The 18342-nt window shown below is 31.8% G+C and overlaps 1 protein-coding gene across 2 annotated transcripts in view; it reads left to right on the top strand.

Moving 5' to 3' along the window:
- The first annotated feature begins 685 nt into the window (after window positions 1–685).
- LOC134708149 (potassium channel subfamily T member 2-like) overlaps window positions 686–18342 on the top strand; it is a 94364-nt gene continuing 76707 nt past the window's right edge. For both annotated transcript variants that reach the window (XM_063568470.1, XM_063568468.1), the window contains exons 1-3: window positions 686–1251; window positions 3983–4062; window positions 12647–12737. In XM_063568470.1, the coding sequence (XP_063424540.1) occupies window positions 1115–1251; window positions 3983–4062; window positions 12647–12737 (308 nt within the window). In that variant the 5' untranslated portion in view covers window positions 686–1114. The remainder of the gene's footprint in view (window positions 1252–3982; window positions 4063–12646; window positions 12738–18342) is intronic.

Here is an 18342-nt window from a genome sequence, read left to right as displayed (position 1 = left end):
TCAAATTGTCCAAATATAAAAAAAAAGAAGATTTAGTATGATTGCCAATGAGACATCTCTCCACACGTCCCACATGACACAGAAATTAACAACTATAGGTCACTGTACAGCCTTTAACAATGAGCAAAGCCCATACTGCAAAGTCAGCTACAAAAGGTCCTGAAATGACAAATGTAAAACAATCCAAACGAGAAAACTAACAACCTAATTTTGATGTTTAAAGTCTGACATGGTTCGTTGTCTAGTTGTACACCATTTTTTTGTGTCTTTAATTATTTCTGAAATGATTTGAGAGTAGGATCTTGCAACAATCAATGAGAATATTTATTAATATTTATTTTTCAATAATATAAACTTATTCTCCAAAAGTAAGCTTCAGGGTTAGACCTATATGATATAGATCTAAGATGTTCATACTCCCACCAATGAGCACCTGTTAATAATTAACACAGACAATACACAGCATCCACTAATTGTTCCAGACTAATCCCCAATTAATATTATTAGTACCATGAAATCCTGTCTGTATCTTACAATCATTATTAATAAGATAAAGATAAATATCTCTGTGTTTTACCTGTTGAGGACAGTTTATTGGATGATGGCCTATTGATTTATACAAGCAGTGTTATATATCACTAAGATAGGTTCGTTTTTCAAGTCAATAGCTGATTGCTCTGTTTCAATAGAAAATAATTTTTCACAACAGTCTTCATATAACATCCAGGTTAATAATGGATACCTGATATTTTTTAAGCAAGATGTCTATGCTATTGATTGTTAGTTTTAGATATAAACACATGTTACATTGTTTATTGTGAAAATAGGTAAAACAGATTCTTTTGATCAAGAAATTAAGAGGAAATAAAAAATTCAACTTGATATTCCAGAGTTTTAAATGATTTGGATATTAACAAATCAACAAATTGATCGAATGACTGTCACGAAAGTATAAATATTTAATAATGATGTTTAATTATTAACTGTTGTTGCTGTTTTAAACAATGTATTGTATTGTTATTGATTTACAAAGTGCAGTTTTCATGGTTTTATGTAAACTTTGCACCGAATTATGCAAGAATGGATAACTTAAAAGTCAGGACAACATTACGTAATGTCAAACCCATGGATATACCACCACAAATATTCTAACGAACAAAATATGAACAATCGACGGAGGCGATCGCCACATAGAAACAGCGGAGTTCTTAAATTATCTGCTACTTCTGATAATATTCCTCCACCACCAAAGTAAGTTTTTTTTTTTAATGTTGTCCTCATTGTTTTACGATTTCACATTTCACCAGATCTGACTTTAAATACTCGTTAAAAAAGTCAACATCTGTCATTGCCAATACCATAGATTAAATGTATTTTCCATGTTATTTTAATTTTTCTTTGAACAAAATAATGTCTGTGTGAACTAATATGGAAGTTAATTGCAATTAGAGTTGAAAATCGGAAATCTTTTCTGTAAAAACATCATTTTCTGTATAAAATTGTATTGAAATGAATGTTCCATGTGAATTTCATTCAATGCAGGTTAACTGCAAAATTTGCATGCAAAGTATTCTTTCAGAATCAATGCAGTCAGTTTGAGATCCTAAAATTTTCAAAAATGAATAGTTGAATTTTTTCTAGTGATTCATCTTTGTCTTTATATTTCATAAACCATGAAGATTTATTTCTGAATTTCTGCTCAAGAAATTCAAAAGTTGTGCATTATAAATACTCATAGAGTAATGTTAGAAAATTATCAACAAAAATAGCTATAAATAAGCAGTGACCATGACAGCATCTAGTTGCCGTAACAACTGTAATTTAAATATGAAAGGAGTTTTTGATGGTCAAATGCTTATCTTTTGTATTTTAATAAATGATATTTTTAGTGACAAGTTTGTTGAGACAATAAAATGTACATCCCTCATATACATATAAGTGATATATACAATTGAATATAGTTTTAAAATATAGCTTTACAGTACGTGACCTATAATTGCTTACATCCAATTCATTTTGACTATGGTGGATAGTTCTCTCGTTGACAATCATACCACTTATTCTTATTAGGTGGATAGTTCTCTTGTTGACAATCATACCACTTATTCGGTGGATAGTTCTCTCGTTGACAATCATACCACTTATTCGGTGGATAGTTCTCTCGTTGACAATCATACCACTTATTCATGGGTAGTTCTCTCGTTGACAATCATACCACTTATTCGTGGATAGTTCTCTCGTTGACAATCATACCACTTATTCGGTGGATAGTTCTCTCCTTGACAATCATACCACTTATTAGGTGGATAGTTCTCTCATTGACAATCATACCACTTATTCGGTGGATAGTTCTCTCGTTGACAATCATACCACTTATTCGGTGGATAGTTCTCTCGTTGACAATCATACCACTTATTCGGTGGATAGTTCTCTCGTTGACAATCATACCACTTATTCGGTGGATAGTTCTCTCGTTGACAATCATACCACTTATTCGGTGGATAGTTCTCTCGTTGACAATCATACCACATGCATATTCTTATTTATATATATTATTCTTATAAGATATATAGAACTTGAAACAAGCTTATTTACCTTGAATTTCTGTTTTCAAAGAATATTTTTATATACCTGTCATTATAAGTCAGAAAATTTTGAGTCGTCCTCAGGCCTGTAGCCAGGAATTTCCAAGGGGGGGGGGGGGGGGGGGGGGGGGTTTGTTGGACTCACAAACTCGACTTTAACAGTCACAATTCAAACAGAACAGTGCTTATTTGTTTTCAAGGGGGGACAAACCCCCTGAACCCCCCTGGCTACGGGTATGGACTCATAACTCATTTCATTCAGAGAATGTCAAGATTTGAGGAGAATTACATTTTGACATATGGTATAGACATTTTTCAATTGTTGAAGATTATATGTTGACTTAAGGTTGTTTTTGTTGTGTTGCTATCTAACTTGTAATGATTTTGTTCTTCTAATATTTTAAATGGATGGTTATATTAACCGTTATAGTGACCTCAGGATCCTATATCAGAAGCATATAATACACTCATTCAAAAGTATTTGTATATACAATATTTGCTACATATTTGTATTGTAGCATTGATGGTCTTATTAAATAGTATTTTATATTAAAGCTTTATACATTGATTAACTTCATCGATACTTTAATGGATAGACAAGAACTAGACACGTACACAAAGACTCTCTAAAAAAACCATAACAAAAACATCCAAACATTGAAATGAAAACAAATAACAAAACAAAAACAATAAACAACATAAAACAAACAAGCAAATTGAATATAATCAAAAGCTTGCTATTGCATTTTGAAAATCAGAACCCTGCATCCTACCCTTTCAAGATTTTTTTGATTTTTTGCAAGATTTTTTTTTTTATTTTTAAGCAACCCTCAGACACATATATGTGTAACATGAGGTACATATACAATGATAAACATGATTTATGATACAAAAGTAACATTAAAAAAACAAAGTAAAAAAACATAAAAAAAATAACAATAAATTTAAAAAAAAAAAAAATACAAATTTATATACATATATTACAATAAGTTATTCTGATTTTTTATAAAAGATGCCACCTGTCTATATAAACTAACATTGCAGTAAGATAACATAACAGATAATTTCTGCTTACTTGGATGCTTCATATAATAACTAATAACATGTTGTTCTCTAAAAATAACCAGTTGAGGAGACTTGCATATAAAAAGATAGTGAAATTCGTCTCCTACACTTTCTGTGCATACATGTGACATTTTCCCTCAAAACCTGAACTGTCCCACCAAAAAAGGCATTGATTAAGATTGCTTCACTTTTTTTAAAGGCTTATTTCTAGTTACAGGTAGTAATCTTACCACCTAAGTTTTACATTTGTGTAATGTGATCATTAGCTTAATTTAGTAACTACATGCCATGAAAATGCACCCGACTAACATTGTTTTTATGATATTTTTCAGAGTGAGAGTAGAATTTTTCACCAATGAGAAGTCACTAAAGGAGAAGTTACAGCTTTATTTCATCAAAAACCAAAGATCAAGTAAGATATCATTCTGTGATTGTTGTGTTTTGTATGTACTGGTTGGTTCTAAAAAGTAAACAAGTTATCTCCCTTGACCATAACATCCTTGAAACAATTCTAAATTTCTTCTTTCATCCTTCAAAATTATGGGACCTATTTCATCAACAAAATAAAAGAATATTGTTGAAGTTTGACAAATTTTCTGAATTTCAACAAATTAAGGCCAAGGTAACATAAGAGTGCAGGGTTAAATAATCAAATTAGTCAATTAAGTAATGTTATAACAAAAGTACTGTCATGAATAGAAATCTACATGTTTTCATAGAATTTGTTGGAAGGTTAAAATTGATGCTAATTTAGATGTCGTGTAAATTAGAAAAATAAAAAAATATTTTGTTATTATCGTAATTATCACTTGATTTAATATACTATCAGCCATTTACTACTAGTTTGAGATTTAGCTAAACAACAGAGCCTATAATTTGGTCTTATGAAATGTACCCCTGTGATTGTGAAATATATAACACAAATGCCAAGTGATAATTCAGAGCACTACAGAGAAATCTACCAGTTTCTTTTGAGTATTTGACACCATATAGAAGTTAAGTTGAATTCCCAAGCTACAACCATTGGTAATTACATAATGAATATATATAGTAATGTTGTCTGCTGATAAGCTGCAGCTATTGGGGATAGCTAAATTGACTTTAGACACTAAGGTTCCAAGTCTACATCTAAAGCCGCTATAAAAGATCAAATATAGCTTAAAGAACATTGGTTAGTTAACACTGTAAAAGGCTAATCAGAATTTTGTCATCCTTACGCTAACTTCTAGACATTCAGTAATGAATACACTTTTCCATCCAATAATATGTAAGCTACATATGATTGATGCCAATTCCATTGTATTCAGTTTTCATAGCATAAATAAGTCACAGTTTTCTTGTTTGTATGGTTTGAAATTTCCAAAATCGAACTTTGACTTATAAAAGATGAAACTCAAATAAAAATAAGAAGATAAACAACTTTCCATTAGAATTCAAATGAAATGGATAAACTAGTAATTAACATCAAGATTCTAAAAGAGGATAGGTCTGACTGTCTGTTTATACATGTATAATCTTTCTGTTAATAATTGGGTTGCTGTTTCTCACTGTCTGTTTATATGATCTTTCTGTTAATAATTGGGTTGCTGTTTCTTACTGTCTGTTTATATGATCTTTCTGTTAATAATTGGGTTGCTGTCTCTCATTGTCTGTTTATATGATCTTTCTGTTAATAATTGGGTTGCTGCTTCTCATTGTCTGTTTATATGATCTTTCTGTTAATAATTGGGTTGCTGCTTCTCATTGTCTGTTTATATGATCTTTCTGTTAATAATTGGGTTGCTGTTTCTCACTGTCTGTTTATATGATCTTTCTGTTAATAATTGGGTTGCTGTCTCTCATTGTCTGTTTATATGATCTTTCTGTTAATAATTGGGGTGCTGTCTCTCACCGTCTGTTTATATGATCTTTCTGTTAATAATTGGGTTGCTGTCTCTCATTGTCTGTTTATATGATCTTTCTGTTAATAATTGGGGTGCTGTCTCTCACCGTCTGTTTATATGATCTTTCTGTTAATAATTGGGTTGCTGTCTCTCATTGTCTGTTTATATGACCTTTCTGTTAATAATTCGGTTGCTGTCTCTCATCGTCTGTTTATATGATCTTTCTGTTAATAATTGGGTTGCTGTCTCTCACTGTCTTTTTATATGACCTTTCTGTTAATAATTGGGTTGCTGTTTCTCACTGTCTGTTTATATGACCTTTCTGTTAATAATTGGGTTGCTGTTTCTCACTGTCTGTTTATATGATCTTTCTGTTAGTGATTGGGTTGCTGTTTCTCACTGTCTGTTTATATGATCTTTCTGTTAATAATTGGGTTGCTGTTTCTCACTGTCTGTTTATATGATCTTTCTGTTAATAATTGGGTTGCTGTCTCTCATTGTCTGTTTATATGATCTTTCTGTTAATAATTGGGTTGCTGTCTCTCATTGTCTGTTTATATGACCTTTCTGTTAATAATTGGGTTGCTGTCTCTCACTGTCTTTTTATATGACCTTTCTGTTAATAATTGGGTTGCTGTTTCTCACTGTCTGTTTATATGACCTTTCTGTTAATAATTGGGTTGCTGTTTCTCACTGTCTGTTTATATGACCTTTCTGTTAATAATTGGGTTGCTGTCTCTCACTGTCTGTTTATATGATCTTTCTGTTAATGATTGGGTTGCTGTTTCTCACTGTCTGTTTATATGACCTTTCTGTTAATAATTGGGTTGCTGTTTCTCACTGTCTGTTTATATGACCTTTCTGTTAATAATTGGGTTGCTGTTTCTCACTGTCTGTTTATATGACCTTTCTGTTAATAATTGGGTTGCTGTTTCTCACTGTCTGTTTATATGACCTTTCTGTTAATAATTGGGTTGCTGTTTCTCACTGTCTGTTTATATGACCTTTCTGTTAATAATTGGGTTGCTGTTTCTCACTGTCTGTTTATATGATCTTTCTGTTAGTGATTGGGTTGCTGTTTCTCACTGTCTGTTTATATGATCTTTCTGTTAATGATTGGGTTGCTGTCTCTCACTGTCTGTTTATATGACCTTTCTGTTAATGATTGGGTTGCTGTTTCTCACTGTCTGTTTATATGACCTTTCTGTTAATAATTGGGTTGCTGTCTCTCACCTTCTGTTTATATGATCTTTCTGTTAATAAATGGGTTGCTGTCTCTCACTGTCTGTTTATATGACCTTTCTGTTAATGATTGGGTTGCTGTCTCTCACTGTCTGTTTATATGATCTTTCTGTTAATAAATGGGTTGCTGTCTCTCACTGTCTGTTTATATGACCTTTCTGTTAATGATTGGGTTGCTGTCTCTCACCATCTGTTCATATGATCTTTCTGTTAATAATTGGGTTGCTGTCTCTCTTGGTCTGTTTACATGATTTCTGTTAATAATTGGGTTGCTGTCTCTGATCGTCTGTTTATATGATCTTTCTGTTAATAATTCGGTTGCTGTCTCTCACCGTCTGTTTATATGATCTTTCTGTTAATAATTGGGTTGCTGTCTCTCACTGTCTGTTTATATGATCTTTCTGTTAATAATTCGGTTGCTGTCTCTCACCGTCTGTTTATATCATCTTTCTGTTGATAATTGGGTTGCTGTCTCTCATTGTCTGTTTATATGATCTATCTGTTAATAATTGGGTTGCTGTCTCTGATCGTCTGTTTATATGATCTATCTGTTAATAATTGGGTTGCTGTTTCTCACTGTCTGTTTATATGACCTTTCTGTTAATAATTGGGTTGCTGTTTCTCACTGTCTGTTTATATGACCTTTCTGTTAATAATTGGGTTGCTGTTTCTCACTGTCTGTTTATATGATCTTTCTGTTAGTGATTGGGTTGCTGTTTCTCACTGTCTGTTTATATGATCTTTCTGTTAATGATTGGGTTGCTGTCTCTCACTGTCTGTTTATATGACCTTTCTGTTAATGATTGGGTTGCTGTTTCTCACTGTCTGTTTATATGACCTTTCTGTTAATAATTGGGTTGCTGTCTCTCACCTTCTGTTTATATGATCTTTCTGTTAATAAATGGGTTGCTGTCTCTCACTGTCTGTTTATATGACCTTTCTGTTAATGATTGGGTTGCTGTCTCTCACTGTCTGTTTATATGATCTTTCTGTTAATAAATGGGTTGCTGTCTCTCACTGTCTGTTTATATGACCTTTCTGTTAATGATTGGGTTGCTGTCTCTCACCATCTGTTCATATGATCTTTCTGTTAATAATTGGGTTGCTGTCTCTCTTGGTCTGTTTACATGATTTCTGTTAATAATTGGGTTGCTGTCTCTGATCGTCTGTTTATATGATCTTTCTGTTAATAATTCGGTTGCTGTCTCTCACCGTCTGTTTATATGATCTTTCTGTTAATAATTGGGTTGCTGTCTCTCACTGTCTGTTTATATGATCTTTCTGTTAATAATTCGGTTGCTGTCTCTCACCGTCTGTTTATATCATCTTTCTGTTGATAATTGGGTTGCTGTCTCTCTTGGTCTGTTTATATGATTTCTGTTTATAATTGGGTTGCTGTCTCTGATCGTCTGTTTATATGATCTATCTGTTAATAATTGGGTTGCTGTCTCATAAAAGGTTACCTATTCTCCACTATCTACTGTAGATTCATTTATTTTCGTGGGTACCAATTTTCGTGGATGAAGGAAAAATCATATGTTCGTGGATATTCAATTTCGTGGTTATGCCGAAGTCTGCATACAAACCTATAGAAAATGTGCCATTCGTTGAACATTTAATTTTGTGGTTCACCTGTTCACACGAAATCCACGAAAAATTGGTATCCAACAAATAATAATGAATCCACAGTATTATTCATATTATACATTCTTTTTTATTGGATCTTTTTTGGCATCTTTTATTACATCAGTTTACTTTTATCGATAGCGACTATTTGTATTCTATATATTTAAATTATTGTCTTATGAACATCTTCTCGAGAATAATTTGATTATTGTCATACAAAGAATAGAAGAGAAATAAATTAGTATTTACAATGGGAATAAAAAAAACAAATGACATCAGGGATTGTTCAATGACCTGTCCTTGGTCTTTGTATCTCATTGGCAATCATACCACATTTATTTATTTTTCTACTGTAGCTAGGTTTTTTTTATCCTAGGTCTTTGTGTCTCATTTGCAATCATACCACATTTATTTATTTTTCTTCTGTATCTAGATATAGGAAGATGTGGTGTGAGTGCCAATGGGACAACTCTCCATCCAAATAACAATTTAAAAAAAGTAAACCATTATAGGTCAATGCACGGCCTTCAACACAGAGCCTTGGCTCACAATGAACAACAAGCTATGAAGGGCCCCAATAATTACTAGTGTAAAACCATTCAAACAGGAAAACCAGTTTTATATCCTTATCTCTTGGTCTTTGAATGGTAGTTGTTTCATTGGCAATCATACTGAGTAACCTTATTTTGTATAAAAGTCTTTTACTAGACAAGTACAAATGTACTGTTTATTCAGAAATTTTTGGAATGTTTATATTAATGCAAAATATGCAACATCATCAGAGTGGCATTACTATAATAAAACTCATTCTAATTTCAGTCGTTATTTTCCGTCATCACAATTTTGAGATCAGAGTGTTTATATTCAATTTTGCTAGGGGTCAAGGTTTATTAATGTTAATAATAAAATGCATGCATTAAATTATGAATTTATGGTATCTTACAACATGCCAAGCCATAAAGCATTCAGAAACTAGAAATAAGATTATACATTTTAAGAATGTTTTTGGTTTGGTATTTTTTTTTGGGGGGGAGGGGGGGGATTGAACTATTTTGCATTTTCTCCTTTCATGGCCTTTTTTTTTTTTTTATCTTATTAGACGGTATGGGATTTGCTCATTGTTTGCGGCCATTATTATAGTGGCCTATAGTAATGCTGACATCCATATCAGTTGAAATCTGGTTGATAATTGTCTTATTGGTTCTTAAAACTGATTTCAAATTTTGTAGTCTCAAGAGGTACTACTGTATATTGTTATAAGTCATTCCAAGCATGAGGTCAATACTATAACATTACAAGGATATTGTATGATTTGTTGTTAATTGACTGTATTCAGTGACAGCTGTTAGTCCAGAATACTGGTCAGTTTTTGTCATATTATTATTGATTCTCTTTAATTGATATTGATATTAATATCAACTATCATAATATTACAACAATATAACACAGATACTGGACCACATAAAAGGATTTTATGTATTTAATGTCGTAGGACCAGGAAAAAATAACCATTATGTTCCAGGGTTCAAATGCTGACATTTATAGGGTTTTGAGTTCAAAGATCTTATAAATTTACATGCAATATACAAGATAAAGTATGTGTTCCAATTATTATCTAGAAGAGTCTAATGTACCCTGACAGATAATAGAATTTGCTTAGCTTATATTGTATGGTCAACTTGCAACTAACTGCTCATTGTTGAAGGCCATACAGAGATGTATAGTTGTAAACTTCTAACTCATTGTTGAAGGCCATACAGAGATCTATAGTTGTAAACTTCTAACTCATTGTTGAAGGCCATACAGAGATCTGTAGTTGTAAACTTCTAACTCATTGTTGAAGGCCATACAGAGATCTATAGTTGTAAACTTCTAACTCATTGTTGAAGGCCATACAGAGATCTATAGTTGTAAACTTCTAACTCATTGTTGAAGGTCATACAGAGATCTATAGTGGTAAACTTCTAACTCATTGTTGAAGGCCATACAGAGATCTGTAGTGGTAAACTTCTAACTCATTGTTGAAGGCCATACAGAGATCTGTAGTGGTAAACTTCTAACTCATTGTTGAAGGCCATACAGAGATCTGTAGTGGTAAACTTCTAACTCATTGTTGAAGGCCATACAGAGATCTGTAGTGGTAAACTTCTAACTCATTATTGAAGGCCATACATAGATCTGTAGTTGTATACTTCTTACTCATTGTTGAAGGTCATACAGAGATCTGTAGTTGTAAACTTCTAACTCATTGTTGAAGGCCATACAGAGATCTGTAGTTGTAAACTTCTTACTCATTGTTGAAGGCCATACAGAGATCTATAGTTGTAAACTTCTAACTCATTGTTGAAGGCCATACAGAGATCTATAGTTGTAAACTTCTAACTCATTTGGTCTCAGGGGGAGAGACTCATTGGCTTTTACACCAAATCTTCTTATTTTTAGATTGTAATTTTTCAGACATTTCTTATATTCTGGGAGGCTTATAAAAATGTATCAAGGGAAGTGTCCGCTGTCACTATTAGATTACATTGACCTTGTTTTTGTCCTGTACAGTCCTTTGCTAAACTCTACATCTCGTGTGTAAACATCAGATACTCAGTGACATTTAAGAAACAATTCCTTTAGTGAGGGAGGTGTAAAATATCGACAAATATTATGCCTACCATAAAGGAATTATTTTGATTCTTATCTATAGGTCAAATACAGTATTTTTATAGGTCAAAGCGTATGAAATACCTTAAAAATGTTTGGCTGTTCCCAATTTTCATGACAATTCTGATCTTATAGAGACATAAGAATAAAACAAAATAGTTTGGACCATGTATGTTACCACAATTCTTGATGGCCTTAATTTCAAATTTTATTATAACATAACTCATAAAGTATTGCTATAAAAATAAGGGGATTTGATATATTGACCAGTCTGAGAGTCATAATGAAGCTGATGTAAGCACTAAAGTTCACTATAAAACATTCATCAATGAGCAAAACCCATACAGTTATTGTTTATTTTAGTAATTATTGGTCTGCCTGTATTACAATTTTTTTATATATAAAACCGGAATAATTCAGTCATTATATTAATCTTCTGATCTACATAGGTTACATTTACTTCTGAAGGCCTTGTCAATTGAAAATCCTCAAATTAATTATTTCGAATTATCAAGATGGATTTCCTTATTTTGATAACATTATAAGCTTTCACCCAGTGAGCACCATGCACTCAAAATCTTTGAATTGCAACGTTTTAATGTGCCATTTATTGCATTATGTTTTCTGGTCTGTGTGTCCGTCCGTCTGTTTTTTCGTCCGTTGGTCCTTTCGTTCGTCTGTCCCGCTTCAAGGTTAAAGTTTTTGGTCGAGGCAGTTTTTGATGAAGTTGAAGTCCAATCAACTTGAAACTTTAAAGTACAAATGTTCCTTATGATATGATCTTTCTTATTTTACTGCCGAAGTAGAGATTTTCTCCTATTTTCACAGTCCACAGAACATAGAAAATGATATTGCGGCTGGGGCATCTGTGTACTGGGGACACATTCATGTTTCATTGTATAAATGGTTCAGGCCCTGGCTAGTGGGAGACCTGACATATATATCTTGATAATAACTTGAACAGGTGATAATTAGTCTAGTTGAGAGTACTTATAATGCCATGTTCAAGGTAAGCATATTCTGTACTTTTATTTAGAAAATGATTGTGTTGTACTTTTATCAAGTATTGTTAAAGTAATAACAATTATCTGTCAATATGAAAGTAGATATTACAATCTATTTGTAGGGATGTAGATCATATTTATTGAAACTGTAAATTCAGATATAATTGTGTGCTTTTTTTACTGCAATTTTGTCATTTGAGTCTTAAAAAGGATTTTAATTTTTGCGATATTGAGAAAAATTCTGTTTAATTGCATGATATACAAAATTTCAAAATGTGAGTTTAAATTATTGCGATTATAAACCTGTTGCATTTTTTTGCAATACTAAAAGCATTGCAATAATTTCTGAATTTGCAGTATTAAAATTCTATATTTGTAGGTCTGAAGATCATATTTAGTTATTACAATTCTATATTTGTAGGTCTGAAGATCATATTTAGTTATTACAATTCTATATTTGTAGGTCTGAAGATTATATATAGTTATTGCAATTCTTTATTTGTAGGTCTGAAGATTATATAAAGTTATTGCAATTCTTTATTTGTAGGTCTGAAGATTATATATAGTTATTTCAATTCTTTATTTGTAGGCTTGCGGATCAGAATCTTTAATCTGCTGATCAAGCTGCTGTCATGTGTACTTTACTTAGTCCGAGTTGGCTTTGATACAGTAGAAATTTGGTAAGTTGAAATATGAATCTCTAAAGCTGTGTTAAAACATTTTTCGTATCAGCTTTACCTTTAACGTATATTGTTTTTACAATTTTGATAAAAGTATTCCTGAAGAAGCCAATTTATGAAAGACCTATCATTGGTTGTTAAGTTTAACATACATGTATTTCATTTTCAAGGAGAATAAGAACTTGGTACCTATAAATCATGCTTCATTGGTTTTGGAAGTTTAATTTTAAAAATTGAGAAGTTGTAGTGCGATTACCAATGAGACAACTCTACACAAGAGACCAAATGATGTGGAAATAAAAAAACTATAGGTAACTGTATGACCTTCAAAAATGTGCAAAACTTATACTGCATAGCCAGCTATAGAATGCCCTGAAAAGACAAATGTTAACTAATGCAAACAAGAAAAATAATGGCCTGTTTTATGGACAAAACTATAAACAAAAAACAAACATGATAAACAAACAACAACCACCGAATAACAGGCTCTCTAAGTTTGTTCAAATATCAAGATATGAGGAAGTTCTTTCAATAGACCATTGATTTTTGTCATGTTTGTATGCTGTTCAATGATCATACCTGTATCAGTTTAAAAGGTGTTAATTAAGCACAGACTATCAGTCAAGTTTAATCAATGTATAATTTGTTCTTTGCTAAAACTGCTGATGAAGCATCATAACCTAGGATTGGTGATCATTGATAAGATGTGAATGCTGTTGACTGTTGTAATAACTTAAGAACATTGTTAGAACATTGTTTGACCTCCTCTTCAGTTAAGCTCTATTGAGTTCTGTCTAATTGCTTAGTGTAAAGTTTTCTGATCCAGGAAACTTGAGATGTATTTGATAAATGATATCCACATCCATATACAGAGATTGCAATTATTGGTTGTTATCCAGTATTAAACTTAGACTTCCTTAAAGGATAATCTATATTCAGAACATGATTTTCTGATTTTGCTGCCCACTGAATGGCCAAATCTTAATCAGAAAATGGCCCTGAAGACAGAATCTTCATCCCTTCAATAAATAAATGATTAAAAAAGGTATTGCGATTTATATCTGCGAAAAAATTGTTTTATATGGCACCCTTTCATTTTCCCTGGTTTTGATTGTAATTAATCTTGACAACTTGTTTTCTAGGCTTGTTCATACTGAATTTGATATATATAGATTTGATATTGAAGCAGATATCCTTTTACATTGGTTAAACCAGGCACCAGTATGAGTGATAAGTAAATTATATACAAGTTTATATACTGTTCCCAGGCTAACCACTACTGTGGACAATTCTAATTGATAGGTATATATTAGATACACATCTCATTTGACAGGGATACTTTATTGTGTTTTCTGATTCTAATTAACACATAAAATCATCTGGCCAATATTCATAGTTAAAATTTCTAGAGATGCAAGAAAATTATTGTCTTTGAGGTTGTACACATGATGTTGAATGATTAAGAGTACAAACAGAATCGGGTATCATATCACCATCAATAATTTAATCAGTTTAGATCCATTAAAATAGTTTTATCTATCCAAATATGGGGAATTTATGATGTAAGACTAAATCAATTGCACATTAAGTACCTGATTCTGATAATAAGCATAGGAAATGACTTTAAACTCTCATATGGCTAAGATTTCACATGGCTTAGCTTTTACATCATCTGAAATGGCTTAGATTTCATATCATGTGAAATGGCTTATCTCTCACATGGCTATATTAAAGTTTTAAAATGACTCATACATTTCTAAACTCTCAAAGGACTTCAATGTGAAAAGCTGAACCATAGACCTTTATAAGTAATTTTCTTATGAACTTGAACATTATATAATTTAGAGAGCAAGAAAGAAGCATTGTATTTACTTTTCTGCATTGGCTAGAGGTATAGGGGGAGGTTGAGATCTCACAAACATGTTTAACCCCACCGCATTTTAGGGCCTGTCCCGTGTCAGGAGCCTCTTGCCTTTGTTAGTCTTGTATTATTTTAACTTTTAGTTTCTTGTGTACAGTTTGGAGTTAAGTATTGCGTTCATTATCACTGAACTAGTATATATTTGTTTTGTGGCCAGCTGAAGGATGCCTCCGGGTGTGGGAATTTCTCGTTGCATTGAAGACCTGTTGGTGACCTTTTGCTGTTGTCTGCTCTATGGCCGGGTTGTTGTTTCTTTGGCACATTCCCCATTTCCATTTTCAATTTCATTGTATGTTCAAGGTGAAAACTAATTCTTAGACATGGCATTGATTTTGATAGCTAGTGCAATTTCAAAGACAAGACATAATTATTGAAAATGAGTACAGTTATAGTCATTTTGTGATACACAATTATAATTTAAAAAATATACTTAATTGAAAATATGAAAAACAGAAGATTTATATTTGAGTCAAGTCTAAAAGAGCCGGCTAGCTAAAATTGTATTGACTGTCAGAATGTAGACACATTGTCATTCAAATCTAATCATTGGTTAGGAAATTAAAATATTGCCGTAAGACAAACAATAGATCATTTCAATCTTATTTTACTTTGATAGCAAGATCAGATAAACCCCTCGAAATAATTAGTTTTCTCTCTTGTTGCTATGACATTTCTTTAAGTTTTCAGTAAAATTGAGTTTTTGATTATTTTCTGAAATCCTCACTACCACGAACATGGCCAGGATAATTAGCATGTAACTAGGTATACATTTAAATCGTTATATCAGGCAAATACTGATTGAACCTTACCCTATTTTCTTATCAAATATGGGAAATTTAGAATCTTAATTTTTTCTAACATCATCTTTGACAATTTGATAGGTTTCAGAATATAAAATAAAGATTCTTAATCTTCAAATATTACTACACAGATGTTGACTATTGAAAACTTACATATTTCCTTAGATACTTTGTTTCACATTTTATAGACCTTATAAAGCCCACTTTGTTGCAACGATTTTCAAATTTTCTTGAAATAGTTAAGGAAAAATAAAAGTTTTACATATTTTTTTATTATTTAATTAGTTGATTTACAGTACACTAAAGACCCTAAACCTTCGTATAATGTAAACAAATTTTTTAGGACTAGTTTATTTTGCATTTTTCATGTTAGTGCTGTAAATTCAGAATTATTGAGTTCATTTATTATTGAGTTTTCGGAGAGAAAAAAACTCCATACAGATTCTGTCGCGCAGTTATCAGAATGCAAGTTCTTATTATTGCGATAACCATCCAGTCGCATTATTGGAATTAATAAAAAACCTCTCAATAATTTGTGAATTTACAGTTATGACAGTACCCTGATGAAATTGTCTGGTCAATCTTCTATCACATGATATTTATGAGCTTCCTAACCCTTATATTAAGAATTTGATGGATAATAATGATATGAAATAAGTACCATGATAATAAGCATGTCCATGTATATGATGTTTCAGTGACAGAGGATCCTATATAATCCTGTCAATTTATTTCACCAAATGTCAGAGCTCTAATTTAGATCAGAATCAACTTTTATATACATGTATAAGTTCTTGCAGTCAATCATACCCAATAATGAAAGATCTTTATAGCAAATAGCTGTCTATATTAAGGCCTTCAAAAGTGAGTTTTTTTTAAATTGTTCAACAAATTACATAACCATTTAAAGATATGTAAATTTACTTTTAAACATTAGACTTAAGACATCAACTACAAGAATATGTATGAGGGATTACAAGCAAACTAATGTTTGTACCATGATTTACAGAAGGTTTTAAGAGAGATATATCCTTGCCACAATGATTGATGTTCAATGCACATTAATTATACATTGGTTTATATAATGACATTATAACAACAGAGACTGATTGCAAAATCATATCTTTTAAGATGTTAACTTTACTTAGATTTATGCTACAAGTGTAAATGCCCTATCTTTTGATATGATAAAACAGATTTATTTTTTAAATTGTTATTTGGATGGAGAGTTGTCTCATTGGCACTCACACCACATCTTCCTATATCTATTATAATTATTTTTGACAGAATTTAATAAAAGAAAATTGTAAATTTGACTCTTAATACAAATTCCAATTAAAACTCCCAATTTTTCAACAAAATTTACATTGTGACCAGTTTTGTTGGATTTTTAAAAGCCTTAACTGACCAAGAGGATGTAACTATGTCCATCAAGTATGTTTGTATTTTATTGTACCAAATTGAGCCTTAACATTTAGGCACATATATTGAACTGTATTTGCCAACTTCTACTTCTACTTATTTTGTCTCTGGTGGAGAATTGTCTCATTCGGCAATCATACTATATCCTCTAATGGTTCTACATCTTTCCATTCTAACATTCAGCATCTAGGAGTTAGAGCAAATACTATTTGGATTAGAGGTAGATAAACATGTCTAGATAAGGTGACATGTCTTCCTATGGACTGTTACCGTGTGAACTAGCTCCTACATAACCCACCTCAGCATGTTGGTTTGACCCGATGCATGGTTCTTACTCATAACAGTTGACAAGTTTTCATTTTAATAAACATGTAATATTTGCCACTAGAGGTTTGGACACTAGTTCACCGTCATCTTTCAAACATGCTTGATGGACATAGTTACATCCTCTTGGTCAGTTAAGGCTTTTAAAAATCTGTTTTATCATATCAAAAGATAGGGCATCTACTCTTGTAGCATAAATCTAAGTAAAGTTAACATCTTAAAAGATATGATTTTGCAATCAGTCTCTGTTGTTATAATGTCATTATATAAACCAATGTATAATTAATGTACATTGAACATCAATCATTGTGGCAAGGATTTATCTCTCTTAAAACCTTCTGTAAATGACGGTAGAGACATTAGTTTGCTTGTAATCCCTCATACATATTTTTATAGTTGATGTCTTAAGTCTGATGTTTTAAAGTAAATTTATATATCTTTAAATGGTTATGTAATTTGTTGAACAATTTTATAAAACTCATAGTTCCTCCTGAGCCAGGGTAATCTACAAAAAACTGGTATTCAATGAATAATAATGAATCCACAGTACATTAAAACTAAATTTATTAAAAGATGGAACTTAAATCCAAGAAACTGATATTGGTCAAATATTGAAAAACAAGAATGTGTCCCAAGTACACAGATGCCCCACTCGCGCTATAATTTTCTATGTTCAGTGGACCGGGAAATTGTAGTAAAAACTCTTATTTGGCATTGAAATTAGAAAGATCATAGCAAAGGGAACATGTGTACTGATTTTCAAGTTGATTTGACTTCAACTTCATCAAAAACTACCTCGACCAAAAACTTTAACCTGAAGCGGGATGAACGGACGAACGAACCAATGGACCCACAGACCAGAAAACATAATGCCCCTCTACTATCGTAGGTGGAGCATAAAAATCAACTCAGACAAAATTGATAATTGACAAACACACTTTGTGCATTCATATGTTTTTGGTTGCCTCTTGAACATTCAAATCCTTGCAGGATTATTTATAATTTGATTAGGTATATGTCTTTATTCATATTTAAACCAAAAAAAAACCCCACCAATTGGAATTGGATAAAAATAGTATCAAAAGGATATAACCTATAAAGTGTGCTATTGTTATCAATAGGATACTCAATTATAGGA

Source organism: Mytilus trossulus, chromosome 2, assembly GCF_036588685.1.
Source record: "Mytilus trossulus isolate FHL-02 chromosome 2, PNRI_Mtr1.1.1.hap1, whole genome shotgun sequence".
NCBI lineage: Eukaryota > Metazoa > Mollusca > Bivalvia > Mytilida > Mytilidae > Mytilus > Mytilus trossulus.
Note: the sequence above shows the minus strand (reverse complement) of the source record. Positions and strands in the feature narration are given on the sequence as shown.